Source organism: Triticum aestivum, chromosome 5A, assembly GCF_018294505.1.
Source record: "Triticum aestivum cultivar Chinese Spring chromosome 5A, IWGSC CS RefSeq v2.1, whole genome shotgun sequence".
Classification (NCBI taxonomy): Eukaryota; Viridiplantae; Streptophyta; class Magnoliopsida; order Poales; family Poaceae; genus Triticum; species Triticum aestivum.
This window is the reverse complement of record NC_057806.1, coordinates 673,589-690,823: the sequence shown is the minus strand read 5'-3', so window position 1 is coordinate 690,823 and position 17,235 is coordinate 673,589. Positions and strand designations below refer to the sequence as shown.

At 50.3% G+C, this 17,235-nt stretch overlaps 1 protein-coding gene across 1 annotated transcript; it reads left to right on the top strand.

The window, feature by feature from the left end:
- The first annotated feature begins 9,281 nt into the window (after positions 1 to 9,281).
- On the top strand, positions 9,282 to 12,177 carry LOC123106214 (glucan endo-1,3-beta-glucosidase 5-like). Its single transcript, XM_044528439.1, has 4 exons — positions 9,282 to 9,611; positions 9,696 to 9,905; positions 9,993 to 10,058; positions 11,190 to 12,177. The coding sequence occupies exons 1-4, from the start codon at positions 9,282 to 9,284 to the stop codon at positions 11,961 to 11,963; spliced, it is 1,380 nt and encodes a 459-aa protein (XP_044384374.1). The 3' UTR covers positions 11,964 to 12,177.
- Positions 12,178 to 17,235: the final 5,058 nt, after the last annotated feature.

The following is a 17,235-nucleotide window of genomic DNA, read 5'->3' as shown; positions in this document are numbered from 1 at the left end:
GTAGAATATGTAGGAGCCAATATGGGCATCCAGGTTCCGCTATTGGTTATTGACCGAAGAATAGTTCTAGGTCATGTCTACATAGTTCTCGAACCCGTAGGGTCCGCACGCTTAAGGTTTCGATGACAGTTATATTATGAGTTTATGAGTTTTGATGTACCGAAGGAGTTCGGAGTCCCGGATGAGATCGGGGACATGACGAGGAGTCTCGAAATGGTCGAGACGTAAAGATCGATATATTGGACGACTATATTCAGAGTTCGGAAAGGTTTCGAATGATTCGGGTATTTCTCGGAGTACCGGAGAGTTACGGGAATTCGCCGGGGAGTATATGGGCCTTATTGGGCCATACGGGAATAGAGGAGAGAGGCCGAAAGGAAGGAGGCGCGCAGCCCCCCTCTGGTCCGAATTGGACAAGTGGTGCGGCCCCCCTTTCCTTCCTCCTCTCCCCCTCTTTCCCCCTTCTCCTACTCCAACAAGGAAGGAGGGAGTCCTACTCCCGGTGGGAGTAGGACTCCCCTTGGCGCGCCTCTCCTAGGCCGGCCGCCCCCTCCCCCCTTGCTCCTTTATGTACGGGGGCAGGGGGGCACCTCTAGGGACAACACACAAGTTGATCTACGGATCGTTCCTTAGCCGTGTGCGGTGCCCCCCTCCACCATATTCCACCTTGGTCATATCGTCGCGGAGTTTAGGCGAAGCCCTGCGCCGGTAGAACATCATCATCGTCACCACGCCGTCGTGCTGACGGAACTCATCCCTGACGCTTTGCTGGATCGGAGCCCGGGGATCGTCATCGAGCTGAACGTGTGCTGAACTCGGAGGTGCCGTACATTCGGTACTTGGATCGGTCGGATCGTGAAGACGTACGACTACATCAACCGCGTTGTCATAACGCTTCCGCTTACGGTCTACGAGGGTACGTGGACAATACTCTCCCCTCTCGTTGCTATGCCATCACCATGATCTTGCGTGTGCGTAGGAAATTTTTGAAATTACTACGTTCCCCAACAGTGGCATCCGAGCCTAGGTTTTATGCGTAGATGTCATATGCACGAGTAGAACACAAGTGAGTTGTGGGCGATACAAGTCATACTGCTTACCAGCATGTCATACTTTGGTTCGGCGGTATTGTTGGATGAAGCGGCCCGGACCGACATTACGCGTACGCTTACGCGAGACTGGTTTTACCGCCGTGCTTTGCACACAGGTGACTAGCGGGTGTCAGTTTCTCCAACTTTAGTTGAACCGAGTGTGGCTACGCCCGGTCCTTGCGAAGGTTAAAACAGCACCAACTTGACGAACTATCGTTGTGGTTTTGATGCGTAGGTAAGAACGGTTCTTGCTCAGCCCGTAGCAGCCACGTAAAACTTGCAACAACAAAGTAGAGGACGTCTAACTTGTTTTTGCAGGGCATGTTGTGATGTGATATGGTCAAGACGTGATGAGATATAAGTTGTTGTATGAGATGATCATGTTTTGTTGAAGTTATCGGCAACTGGCAGAAGCCCTATGGTTGTCTCTTTGTTGCATAAGATGCAAGTGCCAAATAATTGCTTTACTTTATCGCTATGCGATAGCAATAGTTGCAAGAGCAATAGTTTGGCGAGACGACCATGTGACGACACATTGATATAGATCAAGATGATGAAGATCATGGTGTCGTGCCGGTGACGATAGAGATCATGACAGTACTTTGGAGATGGAGATCAAAGGCGCAAGATGATCATGGCCATATCATGTCACATATTTTGATTGCATATGATGTTTATCTGTTATACATCTTATTCTGTTTTGTTTGACGGTAGCATTTTAAGATGATCTCTCACTAATTATCAAGAAGTGTTCTCCCTGAGTATGCACCGTTGCGAAAGTTCTTCGTGCTGAGACACCACGTGATGATCGGGTGTGATAGGCTCTACGTTCAAATACAACGGGTGCAAAACAGTTGCACACGCGGAATACTCAGGTTAAACTTGACGAGCCTAGCATATACAGATATGGCCTCGGAACACGGAGACCGAAAGGTCGAGCGTGAATCATATAGTAGATATGATCAACATAGTGATGTTCACCATTGAAAACTACTCCATCTCACGTGATGATCGGACATGGTTTAGTTGATTGGATCACGTGATCACTTAGAGGATTAGAGGGATGTCTATCTAAGTGGGAGTTCTTAAGTAATATGATTAATTGAACTTAAATTTATCATGAACTTAGTCCTGGTAGTATTTTGCAAATTATGTTGTAGATCAATAGCTTGCGTTGTTGCTTTCATATGTTTATTTTGATATGTTCCTAGAGAAATTTGTGTTGAAAGATATTAGTAGCAATGATGTGGATTGGATCCGTGATCTGAGGTTTATCCTCATTGCTGCACAGAAGAATTATGTCCTTAATGCACCGCTAGGTGACAGACCTATTGCAGGAGCAGACGCAGACGTTATGAACGTTTGGCTAGCTCAATATGATGACTACTTGATAGTTTAGTGCACCATGCTTAACGGCTTAGAATCGGGACTTCAAAGACGTTTTGAACGTCATGGACCATATGAGATGTTCCAGGAGTTGAAGTTAATATTTTCAAGCAAATACCCGAGTTGAGAGATATGAAGTCTCCAACAAGTTCTATAGCTAAAAGATGGAGGAGAATCGCTCAACTAGTGAGCATGTGCTCAGATTGTCTGTGTACTTCAATCGCTTGAATCAAGTGGGAGTTAATCTTCCAGATAAGATAGTGATTGACAGAGTTCTCGAGTCACCATCACCAAGTTAGTATGCAAGGGATGACAAAAACGATTCCCGAGCTCTTCGTGATGTTGAAATCGACGAAGGTAGAAATCAAGAAAGAGCATCAAGTGTTGATGGTTGACAAGATCACTAGTTTCAAGAAAAGGGCAAAGGGAAAGAAAGGGAACTTCAAGTGGAAAGACAAGCAAGTTGCCACTCCCATGAAGAAGCCCAAAGCAGAACCAAAGCCTGAAACTGAGTGCTTACACTGCAAAGGAAATGGTCACTGGAAGCGGAAATGCCCTGAAAATTTGGTGGATAAGAAGGATGGCAAAGTGAACAAGGGTATATTTGATATACAGGTTATTGATGTGTGCCTTACTAGTGTTTATAGTAGCCCCTGAGTATTTGATACTTGTTCGGTTGCTAAGATTAGTAACTCGAAACAGGAGTTACAGAATAAACAGAGACTAGTTGAAGGGGAAGTGACGATGAGTGTTGGAAGTAGTTCCAAGATTGATATGATCATCATCGCACACTCCCTATACTTTCGGGATTAGTGTTAAACCTAAATAAATGTTATTTGGCATTTGCGTTGAGCATGAATATGATTTGATCATGTTTATTGCAATACGGTTATTCATTTAAAGTCAGAGAATAATTGTTGTTCTGTTTACATGAATAAAACCTTCGATGGTCATACACCCAATGAAAATAGTTTGTTGGATCTCGATCGTAGTGATACACATATTCATAATATTGATGCCAAAAGATGCAAAGTTAATAATGATAGTGCAACTTATTTGTGGCACTGCCGTTTGGGTCATATCGGTGTAAAGCGCATGAAGAAACTCCATAAAGATGGATTTTCGGAATCACTTGGTTATGAATCATTTGATGCTTGCGAACCGTGCCTTTTGGGCAAGATGACTAAAACTCCGTTCTCCGGAACAATGGAACAAGCTACTGACTTATTGGAAATAATACATACCGATGTATGCGATCCAATGAGTGTTGATGCTCGTGGCAAGTATCGTTATTTTCTGACCTTCACAAGATGATTTGAGAAGATATGGGTATATCTACTTGATGAAACATAAGTCTGAAATAGTTGAAAGGTTCAAAGAATTTCAGAGTGAAGTGGAGAATCATCGTAACAAGAAAATAAAGTTTCTGTGATTTGATCGCGGAGACAAATATTTGAGTTACGAGTTTGGTCTTCAATTAAAACAATGTGGAATAGTTTCACAAACTCACGCCACCTGGAACACCACAATGTAATGGTGTGTCCGAACGTCGTAATCGTACTTTACTAGATATGGTGCGATCTATGATATCTCTTATCAGTTTACCACTATCGTTTTGGGGTTATGCATTAGAGACAGTTGCATTCACGTTTAATAGGGCACCATCTAAATCCATTGAGACGACACCGTATGAACTATGGTTTAGCAGTAAACCCAAGTTGTCGTTTCTTAAAGTTTGGGGCTACTATGCCTATGTGAAAAAGTTTCATCCTGATAAGCTCAAACCCAAATCGAAGAAGTGCATCTTCATAGAATACCCAAAGGAAACTGTTGGGTACACCTTCTATCACAGATCCGAAGGCAAGATATTCGTTGCTAAAATGGATCCTTTCTAGAGAAGGAGTTTCTCTCGAAAGAAGTGAGTGGGAGGAAAGTAGAGCTTGATAAGGTAATTGTACCTTCTCCAGAATTGGAAAATAGTTCATTACTGAAATCAGTTCCAGTGATTCCTACACCAATTAGTGAGGAAGCTAATGATGACGATCATGAAACTTCTGATCAAGTTACTACAGAACCTCGTAGGTCTTCCAGAGTACGGTCCGCACCAGAGTGGTACGGTAATCCTATTCTGGAAGTCATGTTACTTGACCATGACGAACCTACGAACTATGAGGAAGCGATGATGAGCCCAGATACCGCAAAATGGCTAGAGGCCATGAAATCTGAGATGGAATCCATGTATGAAAACAAAGTATGGACTTTGGTTGACTTGCCCGATGATCGGCAAGCCATTAAGAATAAATGGATCTTTAAGAAGAAGACTGACGCTGATGGTAATGTAACTGTCTATAAAGCTCGACTTGTTGCAAAAAGGTTTTTGACAAGTTCAAGGGGTTGACTACGATGAGACTTTCTCACCCGTAGCGATGCTTAAGTCTGTCCGAATCATGTTAGCAATTGTTGCATTTTATGATTATGAAATTTGGCAAATGGATGTCAAAACTGCATTCTTGAATGGATTTCTGGAAGAAGAGTTGTATATGATGCAGCCAGAAGGTTTTGTTGATCCAAAAGGTGCTAACAAAGTGTGCAAGCTCCAGCGATCCATTTATGGACTGGTGCAAGCATCTCGGAGTTGGAATAAACGCTTTGATAGTGTGATCAAAGCATATGGTTTTATACAGACTTTTGGAGAAGCCTGTATTTACAAGAAAGTGAGTGGGAGCTCTGCAGCATTTCTGATACTATATGTAGATGACATATTGTTGATCAGAAATGATATAGAATTTCTGGATAGCATAAAGGGATACTTGAATAAAAGTTTTTCAATGAAAGACCTCGGTGAAGCTGCTTACACATTGAGCGTCAAGATCTATATAGATAGATCAAGACACTTGATAAGATTTTTCAATGAGTACATACCTTGATAAATTTTTGAAATAGTTCAAAATAGAACAGTCAGAGAAGGAGTTCTTGCCTGTGATGCAAAGGTGTGAAGTTGAGTAAGACTCAAGACCCGACCATGGCAGAAAATAGAAAGAGAATGAAAAGTCATTCCCTATGCCTCAGTCATAGGTTCTATAAAGTATGCTATGCTGTGAACCAGACCTATTGTATACCTTGCTCTGAGTTTGACAAAGGAATACAATTTTGATCTAATAGTAGATCACTGGACAGCGCTCAATAATATCCTTAGTGAGGACTAAGGAGATGTTTCTCGATTATGGAGGTGATAAAAGAGTTTGTTGTGAAAGTTACATCGGTGCAAACTTTTACACTGATCCAGATGACTCTAAGTCTCAAACTGGATACATATTGAAAGTGGGAGCAATTAAGCTAGAGTAGCTCCATGCAGAGCATTGAAGACATAGAATGTTTGCAAAATACATACGGCTCTGAATGTGACAGACCCGTTGATTAAGCTTCTCTCACAAGCAAAACATGATCATACCTTAGTACTCTTTGGGTGTTAATCACATAGGGATGTGAACTAGATTATTGACTCTAGTAATCCCTTTGGGTGTTGATCACATGACGATGTGAACTATGGGTATTAATCACATACAGATGTGAATATTAGTGTTAAATCACATGGCGATGTGAACTAGATTATTGACTCTAGTGCAAGTGGGAGACTGAAGGAAATATGCCCTAGAGGCAATAATAAAGTTATTATTTATTTCCTTATATCATGATAAATGTTTATTATTCATGCTAGAATTGTATTAACCGGAAACATAATACATGTGTGAATACATAGACAAACATAGTGTCACTAGTATGCCTCTACTTGACTAGCTCGTTGAATCAAAGATGGTTATGTTTCCTAGCCATGGACAAAGAGTTGTCATTTGATTAATGGGATCACATCATTAGGAGAATGATGTGATTGACATGACCCATTTCGTTAGCCTAGCACTTGATCGTTTAGTATGTTGCTATTGCTTTCTTCATGACTTATACATGTTCCTGTAACTATGAGATTATGCAACTCCCGTTTACCGGAGGAACACTTTGGGTGCTACCAAACGTCACAACGTAACTGGGTGATTATAAAGGAGTACTACAGGTGTCTCCAAAGGTACATGTTGGGTTGGCGTATTTCGAGATTAGGTTTTGTCACTCCGATTGTCGGAGAGGTATCTCTGGGCCCTCTCGGTAATGCACATCACTATAAGCCTTGCAAGCAATGTGACTAATGAGTTAGTTGCGGAATGATGCATTACGTAACGAGTAAAGAGACTTGCCGGTAACGAGATTGAACTAGGTATTGGATACCGACGATCGAATCTCGGGCAAGTAACATACCGATGACAAAGGGAACAACGTATGTTGTTATGCGGTTTGACCGATAAAGATCTTCGTAGAATAAGTAGGAACCAATATGGGCATCCAGGTTCCGCTATTGGTTATTGACAAAGAATAGTTCTAGGTCATGTCTACATAGTTCTCGAACCCGTAGGGTCCGCACGCTTAAGGTTTCGATGACAGTTATATTATGAGTTTATGAGTTTTGATGTACCGAAGAAGTTCGGAGTCCCGGATGAGATCGGGGACATGACGAGGAGTCTCGAAATGGTCGAGACGTAAAGATCGATATATTGGACGACTATATTCAGAGTTCGTAAAGGTTCTGAATGATTCGGGTATTTCTCGGAGTACCGGAGAGTTACGGGAATTCGCCGGGGAGTATATGGGCCTTATTGGGCCATACGGGAATAGAGGAGAGAGGCCGAAAGGAAGGAGGCGCGCAGCCCCCCTCTGGTCCGAATTGGACAAGTGGTGCGGCCCCCCTTTCCTTCCTCCTCTCCCCCTCTTTCCCCCTTCTCCTACTCCAACAAGGAAGGAGGGAGTCCTACTCCCACCGGGAGTAGGACTCCCCTTGGCGTGCCTCTCCTAGGCCGGCCGCCCCCTCCCCCCTTGCTCCTTTATATACGGGGGCAGGGGGACCTCTAGGGACAACACACAAGTTGATCTACGGATCGTTCCTTAGCCGTGTGCGGTGCCCCCCTCCACCATATTCCACCTCGGTCATATCGTCGCGGAGTTTAGGCGAAGCCCTGCGCCGGTAGAACATCATCATCATTACCACGCCGTCGTGCTAACGGAACTCATCCCCGACGCTTTGCTGGATCGGAGCCCGGGGATCGTCATCGAGCTGAACGTGTGCTGAACTCAGAGGTGCCGTACGTTCGGTACTTGGATCGGTCGGATTGTGAAGACGTACGACTACATCAACCACGTTGTCATAACGCTTCCGCTTACGGTCTACGAGGGTACATGGACAATACTCTCCCCTCTCGTTGCTATGCCATCACCATGATCTTGCGTGTGCGTAGGAAATTTTTGAAATTACTACGTTGCCCAACAAGGATAATACCGGTGATGGTTCGAGGCTATGTCCCCGAGCATGTCTGGCGAGTGCTTGCCGAGCTAAGCCATTTCTTCCACACGCTCTGTGCTAAATAAGTAAGTAAAGACGTGATTGAAAAATTGCATAAGAAGGCACCGGAGTTGATAGTCAAGCTAGAGAAGATCTTTCCGCCAGGCTTCTTTACTCCGATGAAACATATCATTCTGCACCTCGCGAACGAGGTATTGTTGGGGGGCCTGTGCAGAATCGCTGGCAGTATGGCCCTGAGATACAGAACAAGCATCTCCGATAGAAATGTGGAAACAAACCTAAGATTGAAGCTTCCATAGCTGAGACAGTTATTCTAGAGGAGGTGTCAGACCTCAGGAAATCATACTATCCAGACCACGTTCCCCATCTGCATAACAAGGTGCCTCGATACAATATAGAAGAGCCCAAGTATCAACCCAGGCTCCATCTATTCAACGCGCAAGGTGGGAGGGCTGGGGCCTCGAAACCTTATAACATGCTTATATTTCTCTTTATTTTGCTTGTCACATGCTAATATTTCATTGTTTTGATATATCCTAAAGGGGCCCGTATTCCCAACGGCCTCATCACCGTCTTGCTGAAGGGATACTGGCCGGGGCTGTACTGTCCGGATCCAGTCAGGCACCCGGACCGCCTTGTTTTGGCCACGAGCTGGGACCACTGGGTAGCGGCCCCTCACGCGGACTATGAGACCCATGCTAAGGCCGTGATCACTAACTTTTGGGTGAGTTCTCTTCAGAAGCACAAGTCCATTCTGGTTTCATGAATGATTTAACTCATGGCTTCTTCCATTCTGATTTCATGAATGATTGTAGAAATACTATCGAGTTCTTCCGGAGCACAAGGCCATTGCCGACCAGATCGTGCTTTGCCAAGCCAAGAGTAAGGCCCGCCAGATGCAGTACGAGGTGCGTTGGGTGGCCATCTCGACATACTATCACGACGCTCTTGGTGTGAAGATGACCAAGGAAGAAGCGCGGAGGACGGACATTACCTTGCAGAGGCACCAATACTTGGCGGTAAGTATAAAAGATTTTTATTTCCGATGTTTGTGGTACATTTCATTATTTCGTGTTGACATGTCAGTATGCTTTCATTATGTAGGTGTGTCCAAATTGGTGTTATGGAAAAGACGAGTCCTGAGCAGCATTGGTGGATCTGTGGTGTGATAACGATGGAGCTTGGGCGGCTACGAGCATTAGAAACAAGGCTAACAGAGGCAGGGAGGGAGTACATGCTCAGGGAAACCGAAACCACTTTCTTCACAAGACACTTGAGGTATATCTATGTACATTAAACATTTTTCTTCTTCTTTTTACCATCACTTTCTTATGTATGACTAACCTCTGTTTGGTTGTTTGGTGGTGCAGGAGGAGAAACTAAAGCGGCCGCTCTCACACATGGAGGCGTGGGAGATCGCCCATACACGAAAGAAGCCCAAGCCTGGCGAGGCCAAGTACTACGGCAAGACCGCGGAGTATAAGAAGGCCTACTCTGAGGGGTATCTGAGTTTACATCCTGCCACACCTGACCCCATTGCGGCGGATCTGGACGAGAGGGTGGTGGTGAGCATGGGGAAGAAGCACGGTCGGTCGCCGTTTCTGGATGCTGTGATCACTCCTTCTATCTCCTACACACAGCTCCGAGCTACCAACCCGAGCCTGTGCCAGCGCACGAGCACGTCCATGACTAGTGCGCAGTCACAGTCCCTCATTGCTGAGCGGAACTATGTAAGTATTTTCCCTCTTATCTTCATTGCTCACTTTATTTTCCGCATTGAGATGTTTTGTGAGTTCCATCATGTCATACCGTAGGCCTACTTGGAGTACACACGTCAGGAGACCATGACGTGGCACGAGAGCCTTCATGCATACCATCAGCAGAGGGATCGCACGTTGCAACACTTCCTTGAGGAAATGGCGGCCAGCAGGGTTCCTCAATTGCAACCAGCACCATCTCCTCCACCACAACCAGTGCTTCTTACTTTTGAGGAGTTTCTGACACAGAACCCTGGCCCCTCGCCGGTTAGTACATCTCAAACTATTCACCCAAAGCATACTGTTTATTCAACACAATCATATATCCCCTTAACATGTCTTTTCAACATCCAGGGAACTGGTGGATCTATCGTTGGTGGTGGTGCTGGTCTTGGCATCACTCCCGAGTCACGGAGCCCGGTCACTCCTATCCACGGAGGCGGCGGCGGTCTTGGCGGTAGCGCTGCCGCTAGCAGTGATGACCTAGGCTTCAGCGGACTTGGCGGTGATGACCTTGGCGGTGGTGGTGGATGTCCTGGCGCTTAAGCCTTTGGGTGACGGTGGTGGTGATCATAAACTTGTGTTCCTTAGATGACTTGGGGTCTTTTATGGTCTTTTAGATGACTTGTGATCTTTTAGATGACTTGTGTGCTTCTTTAGATGCTTATGTTTGCGATGATGGTTATGTTTGTCATGATACTTATATTGTTGTGATGGTGTTTGTTGTGAGGATGATACTTATATATGTTCTGTATGTCTATTTCATCATATATATATATGTTGTGAATTTGAATTGAAAGCAAACAGAAAAAAGGAAAAAAAATCAGACGCAAACTATGCCTACGGCTTAGCCGTAGGCATAGGGTTACCATGAGCTACCAGAGGACGACACGTGGAGCCTATGCCTACAGTTAGGCCGTCGGCATATATCTAAACTATGCCTACAGTTTAGCTGTCGGCATAGCCTGGCACATATGCCTACGGAATAGCCGTAGGCATAGCTTTAGATATATGCCGACAGCCAAGCTGTAGGCATAGCCGTGCCCATGGAGCTAGTAGACGCCGCCACGTGGCAGGGCTATGCCTACGGCCTAGCCGTAGGCATAGTTTCAAATCTATGCCGACGGCCACGCCGTAGGCATAGCCGTGCCCACAGAGCTAGTGAATGCCGCCACGTGGCAGGCCTATGCCTACGGCCTAGCCGTAGGCATAGTTTGAAATCTATGCCGACGGCTACGCCGTAGGCATAGCTCTGCCACATGGCGTCTCCTCTATGGGCAGCACTTGATGGCGGCCACCGTTAGCGTGGAATGTTGCCGACGGCCCTGGCCATCGGAATAGCTGTACGAACACCGTCGGCAAATCATCTATGCCGACGGCTTTTCTATGCCGACGGTTTTTCTATGCCGACGGCATCCCGAGATACGCCGACGTATATTATGCCGACGGTCCTATGCCTACGGGGGCCGTCGGCATAGGCCTATCCCGACGGGAATCAGGGCTATGCCTACGGCCTGAGCCGTAGGCATAGGGGTTTATTCTGGTAGTTAGGACGGCAACGTGCTCTACACCAACGTCTTCGATGCCAACTACGACACCCTCGTCGCCGCGCTCGACAAGCACGGCCTCAGGAACATCACCGTCGTCGTCGGCGAGATCGGCTGGCCCACCGACGGCAACGCCAACGCCAACGCCGCCGGCGCGCAGAAGTTCAACCAGGGCCTCTTCGACCGCATCGTCGCCGGCAAGGGCACCCCGCGCCGGCCCCAGATGCCCGACGTCTACGTCTTCGCGCTGCTGGACGAGGACGCCAAGAGCGTCGACCCCGGCAACTTCGAGCGCCACTGGGGCGTCTTCAACTACGACGGCTCGCCCAAGTACGCGCTCCGCCTCGCCGGCGGCAAGGGCATCGTGCCGGCCAAGGGCGTCAGGTACCTGTCCAAGCAGTGGTGTGTGCTCCGCCCCGACGCCAGCCCCACCGACCCGGCCATCGTGGGCGCCGTGGGGTATGCGTGCCAGTATGCCGACTGCACCAGCCTCAGCCCTGGCTCCTCCTGCGGCGGCCTCGACGTCAGGGGCAACGTCTCCTACGCCTTCAACCAGTTCTTCCAGTCAGCCAGCCAGCAGAAGGGATCCTGCGGCTTCAACAACCTCTCCGTGGTCACCACCACCGACCCGTCGCGGGGCACCTGCCGCTTCAAGATCATGATCGACACTGGCCGGCACGACCTCACCCACCAGGACGACTCCGGCGCCGCCAGGGCCGCCGCCACGTGGGGCGCCGTCGTCGCCATGCTCGCATTGCTCGCCATCGTGGCACTCTGACCATCCCTCCCTCTGACATCGCCATTGATGAGGACACGCGCGCGTGCTCACCACCTGACCTCAGGGGCTTGCTAGCCTAGCCTTGAGAGGAAGAAAGGACCAAACAATTCTTTCATTAGTTGTTTCTTTTCTTTTCTTTTCTTTTCTTTTCTTTATACGTACATCGGCTGTCAAGGTCCCTGATCATATCGGCAAGGATTATATTAGAACTGTACACTTGTACTTCCTCCGTCCGGAAATACTTGTCATAGAAATGGATACAAATGGGTGTATCTAGAACTAAAATACATCTAGATACATCCATTATTTGGACAAGTATTTCCGGACGGAGGGAATATATGAATATGATCATCAGGAGGAATGTGTTGCACAAAGATCCTCCATCCTCCTCCGACTAATACTACAACATGGAGAATGGGAAATGCGTTCAATCTTTGAGCTTTGCCTTCCCCAGACCCAGTTAATGATGGATGGATCGGTATGAATGATCTTCTTGTGTGAGTTGGTTGTGTTGTTGCAGGCAGGCATTGGCAATGGGGAAATCCATCCAAGAGCAAATTATAATTAAGTTGTCCTTCAATTAACGTAGTTGCCGACGGCCTCATCTATGCCGACAGCCCCCGTAGGCATAGATTGATATATCCCGACGGCCTAGGGCAGGCCGTAGGCATAGAAAAGCCGTCGGCATATGTTGATCTACGCCGACGGGGGCCGTCGGCATACTAGTGACGTCAGGACCTCTGGAGGTACGCCTATGGGGGCCGTCGGCTTAGATGAGGCCCGCCTACCCGGTCAGAGGCGACCGTTTGACGGCGTAGGAACTATGCCGACGGGGCTAACAGCGGCCGTCGGCATGGAAATCAAACAGGAAAAAGGGGGGAAAATGAGACAAAAACTATGCCTACGGCTTAGCCATAGGCATAGGGCTACCACGTGGAGCCTATGCCTACGGCTAGGCCGTCGGCATAGCTCGCATAGATATATTGACATCCCCGATCCTGGACGCCTCCACGTCATCGATCCGCGTGCATCGCCACGTCATCGATCCACGACCGTGTGCACAGCTATGCCTACGGCCATACCGTAGGCATACCTCAGATCGGTGTGCGCAGATATGCCTACGGCCTTACCATAGGCATACCTGTATTTTTTTTAGTTTACCGTGGCAGAGATATGCCGACGGCATAGCCGTCGGCGTAGGCCTGGCGCATGCCCTCTGCCACGTCATCAATCTGCATGCATCGCCACGTCATCGATCCATGACCGTGTGCAAAACAATGCCTACGGCCTTACCGTAGGCATACCTCAGATCGGTGTGTGCAGCTATGCCTACAGCCTTACCTTAGGCATACCTGTATTTTTTTAGTATTATTTATTATTTTCTTTTTTTTACAATACAAATGTGCCTTGTCTAAACAAAAATCATAACCCAATGGCATATCGATTGCCCCCCTCATGGACGTCGCTGCCGCCGTGTCACGGAGGGGGGAACTGGTCGACATCGGAGGGAATCTGGTTAGAGGGTGGCCTTCGGGGCGTAGCTATGCCACCGACACATCGCATGGCTCCTGATGCATGTGTGGAAGTGTTGTGGCATGCGTAGACGCCCGTCTTGGGGCTCCGTGGTGTGCCCCCCCCTCCACGGACGGCAGCGCCGCAGTCACTTGGAGGGGGAATCGTGCGGGTGTGGTAGAACCAGAGGGAATCTAGTGGTGGGTTGGGTCCAGACCGTGTTCGGGGATGTTGCTATGGGCAGACCTGTCGCAACCAGGTGGAAGAGACCACTGGTCAAAGCCCGTCCGGCAAAAGTCAAAGAGCTAGATCTCCTGGTCAGCTGGGATTTGGGGTGGCCTTCGGGGCATAGCTATGCCACCGAAACATCACACGGCTCCTGATGAATGTGTGAAATTGTTGTGGCATACGTAGACGCCCGTCTTGGGGCTCCGTGGGGTGGCCCCCCTCCACGGACGGCAGCGTCGTCATCACTTGGAGTGGGAATCGTGCGGGTCCGGTAGAATCGGAGGGAATCTAATGGTGGGTTGTGTCCAGACCGTGTTCGGGGATGTTGCTGTGGGCAGACCTGTCGCAACCAGGTGGAAGAGACCACTGGTCAAAGCCCGTCCGGCAAAAGTCAAAGGGCTAGATCTCATGTTCAACTAGGATTCGGGGTGGCCATCGGGGCGTGGCTATGCCACCGAAACATCGCACGGCTCCTGATGCATGTGTGGAAGTGTTGTGGCATGCGTAGACGCCCGTCTTGGGGCTCCGTGGTGTGGCCCGCCTCCACGGACGGCAGCGCCGCCGTCACTTGAAGGGGGAATCGTGCGCGTGCGGTAGAACCGGAGGGAATCTAGTGGTGGGTTGGGTCCAGACCGTGTTCGGGGATGTTGCTGTGGGCAGACCTGTCGCAACCATGTGGAAGAGACCACTGGTCAAAGCCCGTCCGGCAAAAGTCAAAGGGCTAGATCTCCTGGTCAACTGGGATTCGGGGCGGCCTTCGGGGCGTAGCTATGCCACCGAAACATCGCACGGCTCCTGATGCATGTGTGGAAGTGTTGTGGCATGCGTAGACGCCCGTCTTGGGGCTCCGTGGTGTGCCCCCCCCCTCCACGGACGGCGGCGCCGCCGTCACTTGGAGGGGGGAGTCGTGTGGGTGCGGTAAAACCGGAGGGAACCTAGTGGTGGGTTGTGTCCAGACCGTGTTCGGGATGTTGCTCTGGGCAGACCTGTCGCAACCAGGTGGAAGAGACCACTGGTCAAAGCCCGTCTGGCAAAAGTCAAAGGGCTAGATCTCTTGGTCATCTGGGATTCGGGGTGGACTTCGGGGTGTAGCTATGCCACCGAAACATCGCACGGCTCCTGATGCATGTGTGGAAGTGTTGTGGCATGCGTAGACGCCTGTCTTGGGGCTCCGTGGTGTGGGCCCCCTCCACGGACGGCAGCGCTACCGTTACTTGGAGGGGGGAATCGTGCGGGTGTGGTAGAACCGGAGGGAATCTAGTGATGGGTTGGGTCCAGACCGTGTTCGGGGATGTTGCTGTGGGCAGACCTGTCGCAACCAGGTGGAAGAGACCACTGGTCAAAGCCCGTCCGGCAAAAGTCAAAGGGCTAGATCTCATGTTTAACTGGGATTCGGGGTGGCCTTCGGGGCGTGGCTATGCCACCGAAACATCGCACGGCTCCTGATGCATGTGTGGAAGTGTTGTGGCATGCGTAGACGCCCGTCTTGGGGCTCCGTGGTGTGGCCCGCCTCCACGGACGGCAGCGCCGCCGTCACTTGAAGGGGGAATCGTGCGGGTGCGGTAGAACCGGAGGGAATCTAGTTGTGGGTTGGGTCCAGACCGTGTTCGGGGATGTTGCTGTGGGCAGACCTGTCGCAACCATGTGGAAGGGACCACTGGTCAAAGCCCGTCCGGCAAAAGTCAAAGGGCTAGATCTCCTGGTCAACTGGGATTCGGGGCGGCCTTCGGGGCGTAGCTATGCCACTGAAACATCGCACGGCTCCTGATGCATGTGTGGAAGTGTTGTGGCATGCGTAGACGCCCGTCTTGGGGCTCCGTGGTGTGCCCCCCCCCCTCCACGGACGGCGGCGCCGCCGTCACCTGGAGGGGGGAGTCGTGTGGGTGCGGTAAAACCGGAGGGAACCTAGTGGTGGGTTGTGTCCAGACCGTGTTCGGGATGTTGCTCTGGGCAGACCTGTCGCAACCAGGTGGAAGAGACCACTGGTCAAAGCCCGTCCGGCAAAAGTCAAAGGGCTAGATCTCCTGGTCATCTGGGATTCGGGGTGGACTTCGGGGTGTAGCTATGCCACCGAAACATCGCACGGCTCCTGATGGATGTGTGGAAGTGTTGTGGCATGCGTAGACGCCCGTCTTGGGGCTCCGTGGTGTGGCCCCCCTCCACGGACGGCAGCGCTGCCGTTACTTGGAGGGGGGAATCGTGCGGGTGTGGTAGAACCGGAGGGAATCTAGTGGTGGGCTGGGTCCAGACCGTGTTCGGGGATGTTGCTGTGGGCAGACCTGTCGCAACCAGGTGGAAGAGACCACTGGTCAAAGCCCGTCCGGCAAAAGTCAAAGGGCTAGATCTCCTGGTCAACTAGGATTCGGGGTGGCCTTCGGGGCGTAGCTATGCCACCGAAACATCGCACGGCTCCTGATGCATGTGTGGAAGTGTTGTGGCATGCGTAGACGCCCGTCTTGGGGCTTCGTGGTGTGCCCCCCCCCCTCCACGGACGGCAGCGCCGCCGTCACTTGGAGGGGGGAATCGTGCGGGTGTGGTAGAACCGGAGGGAATCTAGTGGTGGGTTGGGTCCAGACCGTGTTCGGGGATGTTGTTGTGGGTAGACCTGTCGCAACCAGGTGGAAGAGACCACTGGTCAAAGCCCGTCCGGCAAAAGTCAAAGGGCTAGATCTCCTGGTCAACTGGGATTCGGGGTGGCCTTCGGGGCGTAGCTATGCCACCGAATCATCACACGGCTCCTGATGCATGTGTGCCTGTGTGGAAGTGTTGTGGCATGCGTAGATGCCCGTCTTGGGGCTCCGTGGTGTGCCCCCCCCCTCCACGGACGGCAGCGCCGCCGTCACTTGGAGGGGGAATCGTGCGGGTGCGGTAGAACCGGAGGGAATCTAGTGGTGGGTTGTGTCCAGACCGTGTTCGGGATGTTGCTATGGGCAGACCTGTCGCAACCAGGTGGAAGAGACCACTGGTCAAAGCCCGTCCGGCAAAAGTCAAAGGGCTAGATCTCCTGGTCAACTGGGATTCGGGGTGGCCTTCGGGGCATAGCTATGCCACCGAAAACATCGCACGGCTCCTGATGCATGTGTGGAAGTGTTGTGGCATGCGTAGACGCCCGTCTTGGGGCTCCATGGTGTGGCCCCCCTCCACGGACGGCAGCGCCGCCGTCACTTGGAGGGGGGAATCATGCGGGTGTGGTAGAACCGGAGGGAATCTAGTGGTGGGTTGGGTCCACACCGTGTTCGGGGATGTTGCTGTGGGCAGACCTGTCGCAACCAGGTGGAAGAGACCACTGGTCAAAGCCCGTCCGGCAAAAGTCGAAGGGCTAGATCTCCTGGTCAACTGGGATTCGGGGTGGCCTTCGGGGCGTAGCTATGCCACCGAAACATCGCACGGCTCCTGATGCATGTGTGGAAGTGTTGTGGCATGCGTAGACACCTGTCTTGGGGCTCCGTGGTGTGGCCCCCCTCCACGGACGGCAGCGCCGCCGTCACTTGGAGGGGGCAATCGTGCGGGTGTGGTAGAACCGGAGGGAATC

What these genes read in the sequence shown, in the direction of transcription:
- LOC123106214 (XM_044528439.1), top strand. Translation starts at nt 9,282, where the DNA reads ATGGAGGCGTGGGAGATCGCCCATACACGAAAGAAGCCCAAGCCTGGC. An exon ending in AGAACCCTGGCCCCTCGCCG is followed by an intron (nt 9,906 to 9,992) that starts GTTAGTACATCT and finishes TTCAACATCCAG; the next exon opens with GGAACTGGTGGATCTATCGT. An exon ending in CTCCCGAGTCACGGAGCCCG is followed by an intron (nt 10,059 to 11,189) that starts GTCACTCCTATC and finishes TCTGGTAGTTAG; the next exon opens with GACGGCAACGTGCTCTACAC.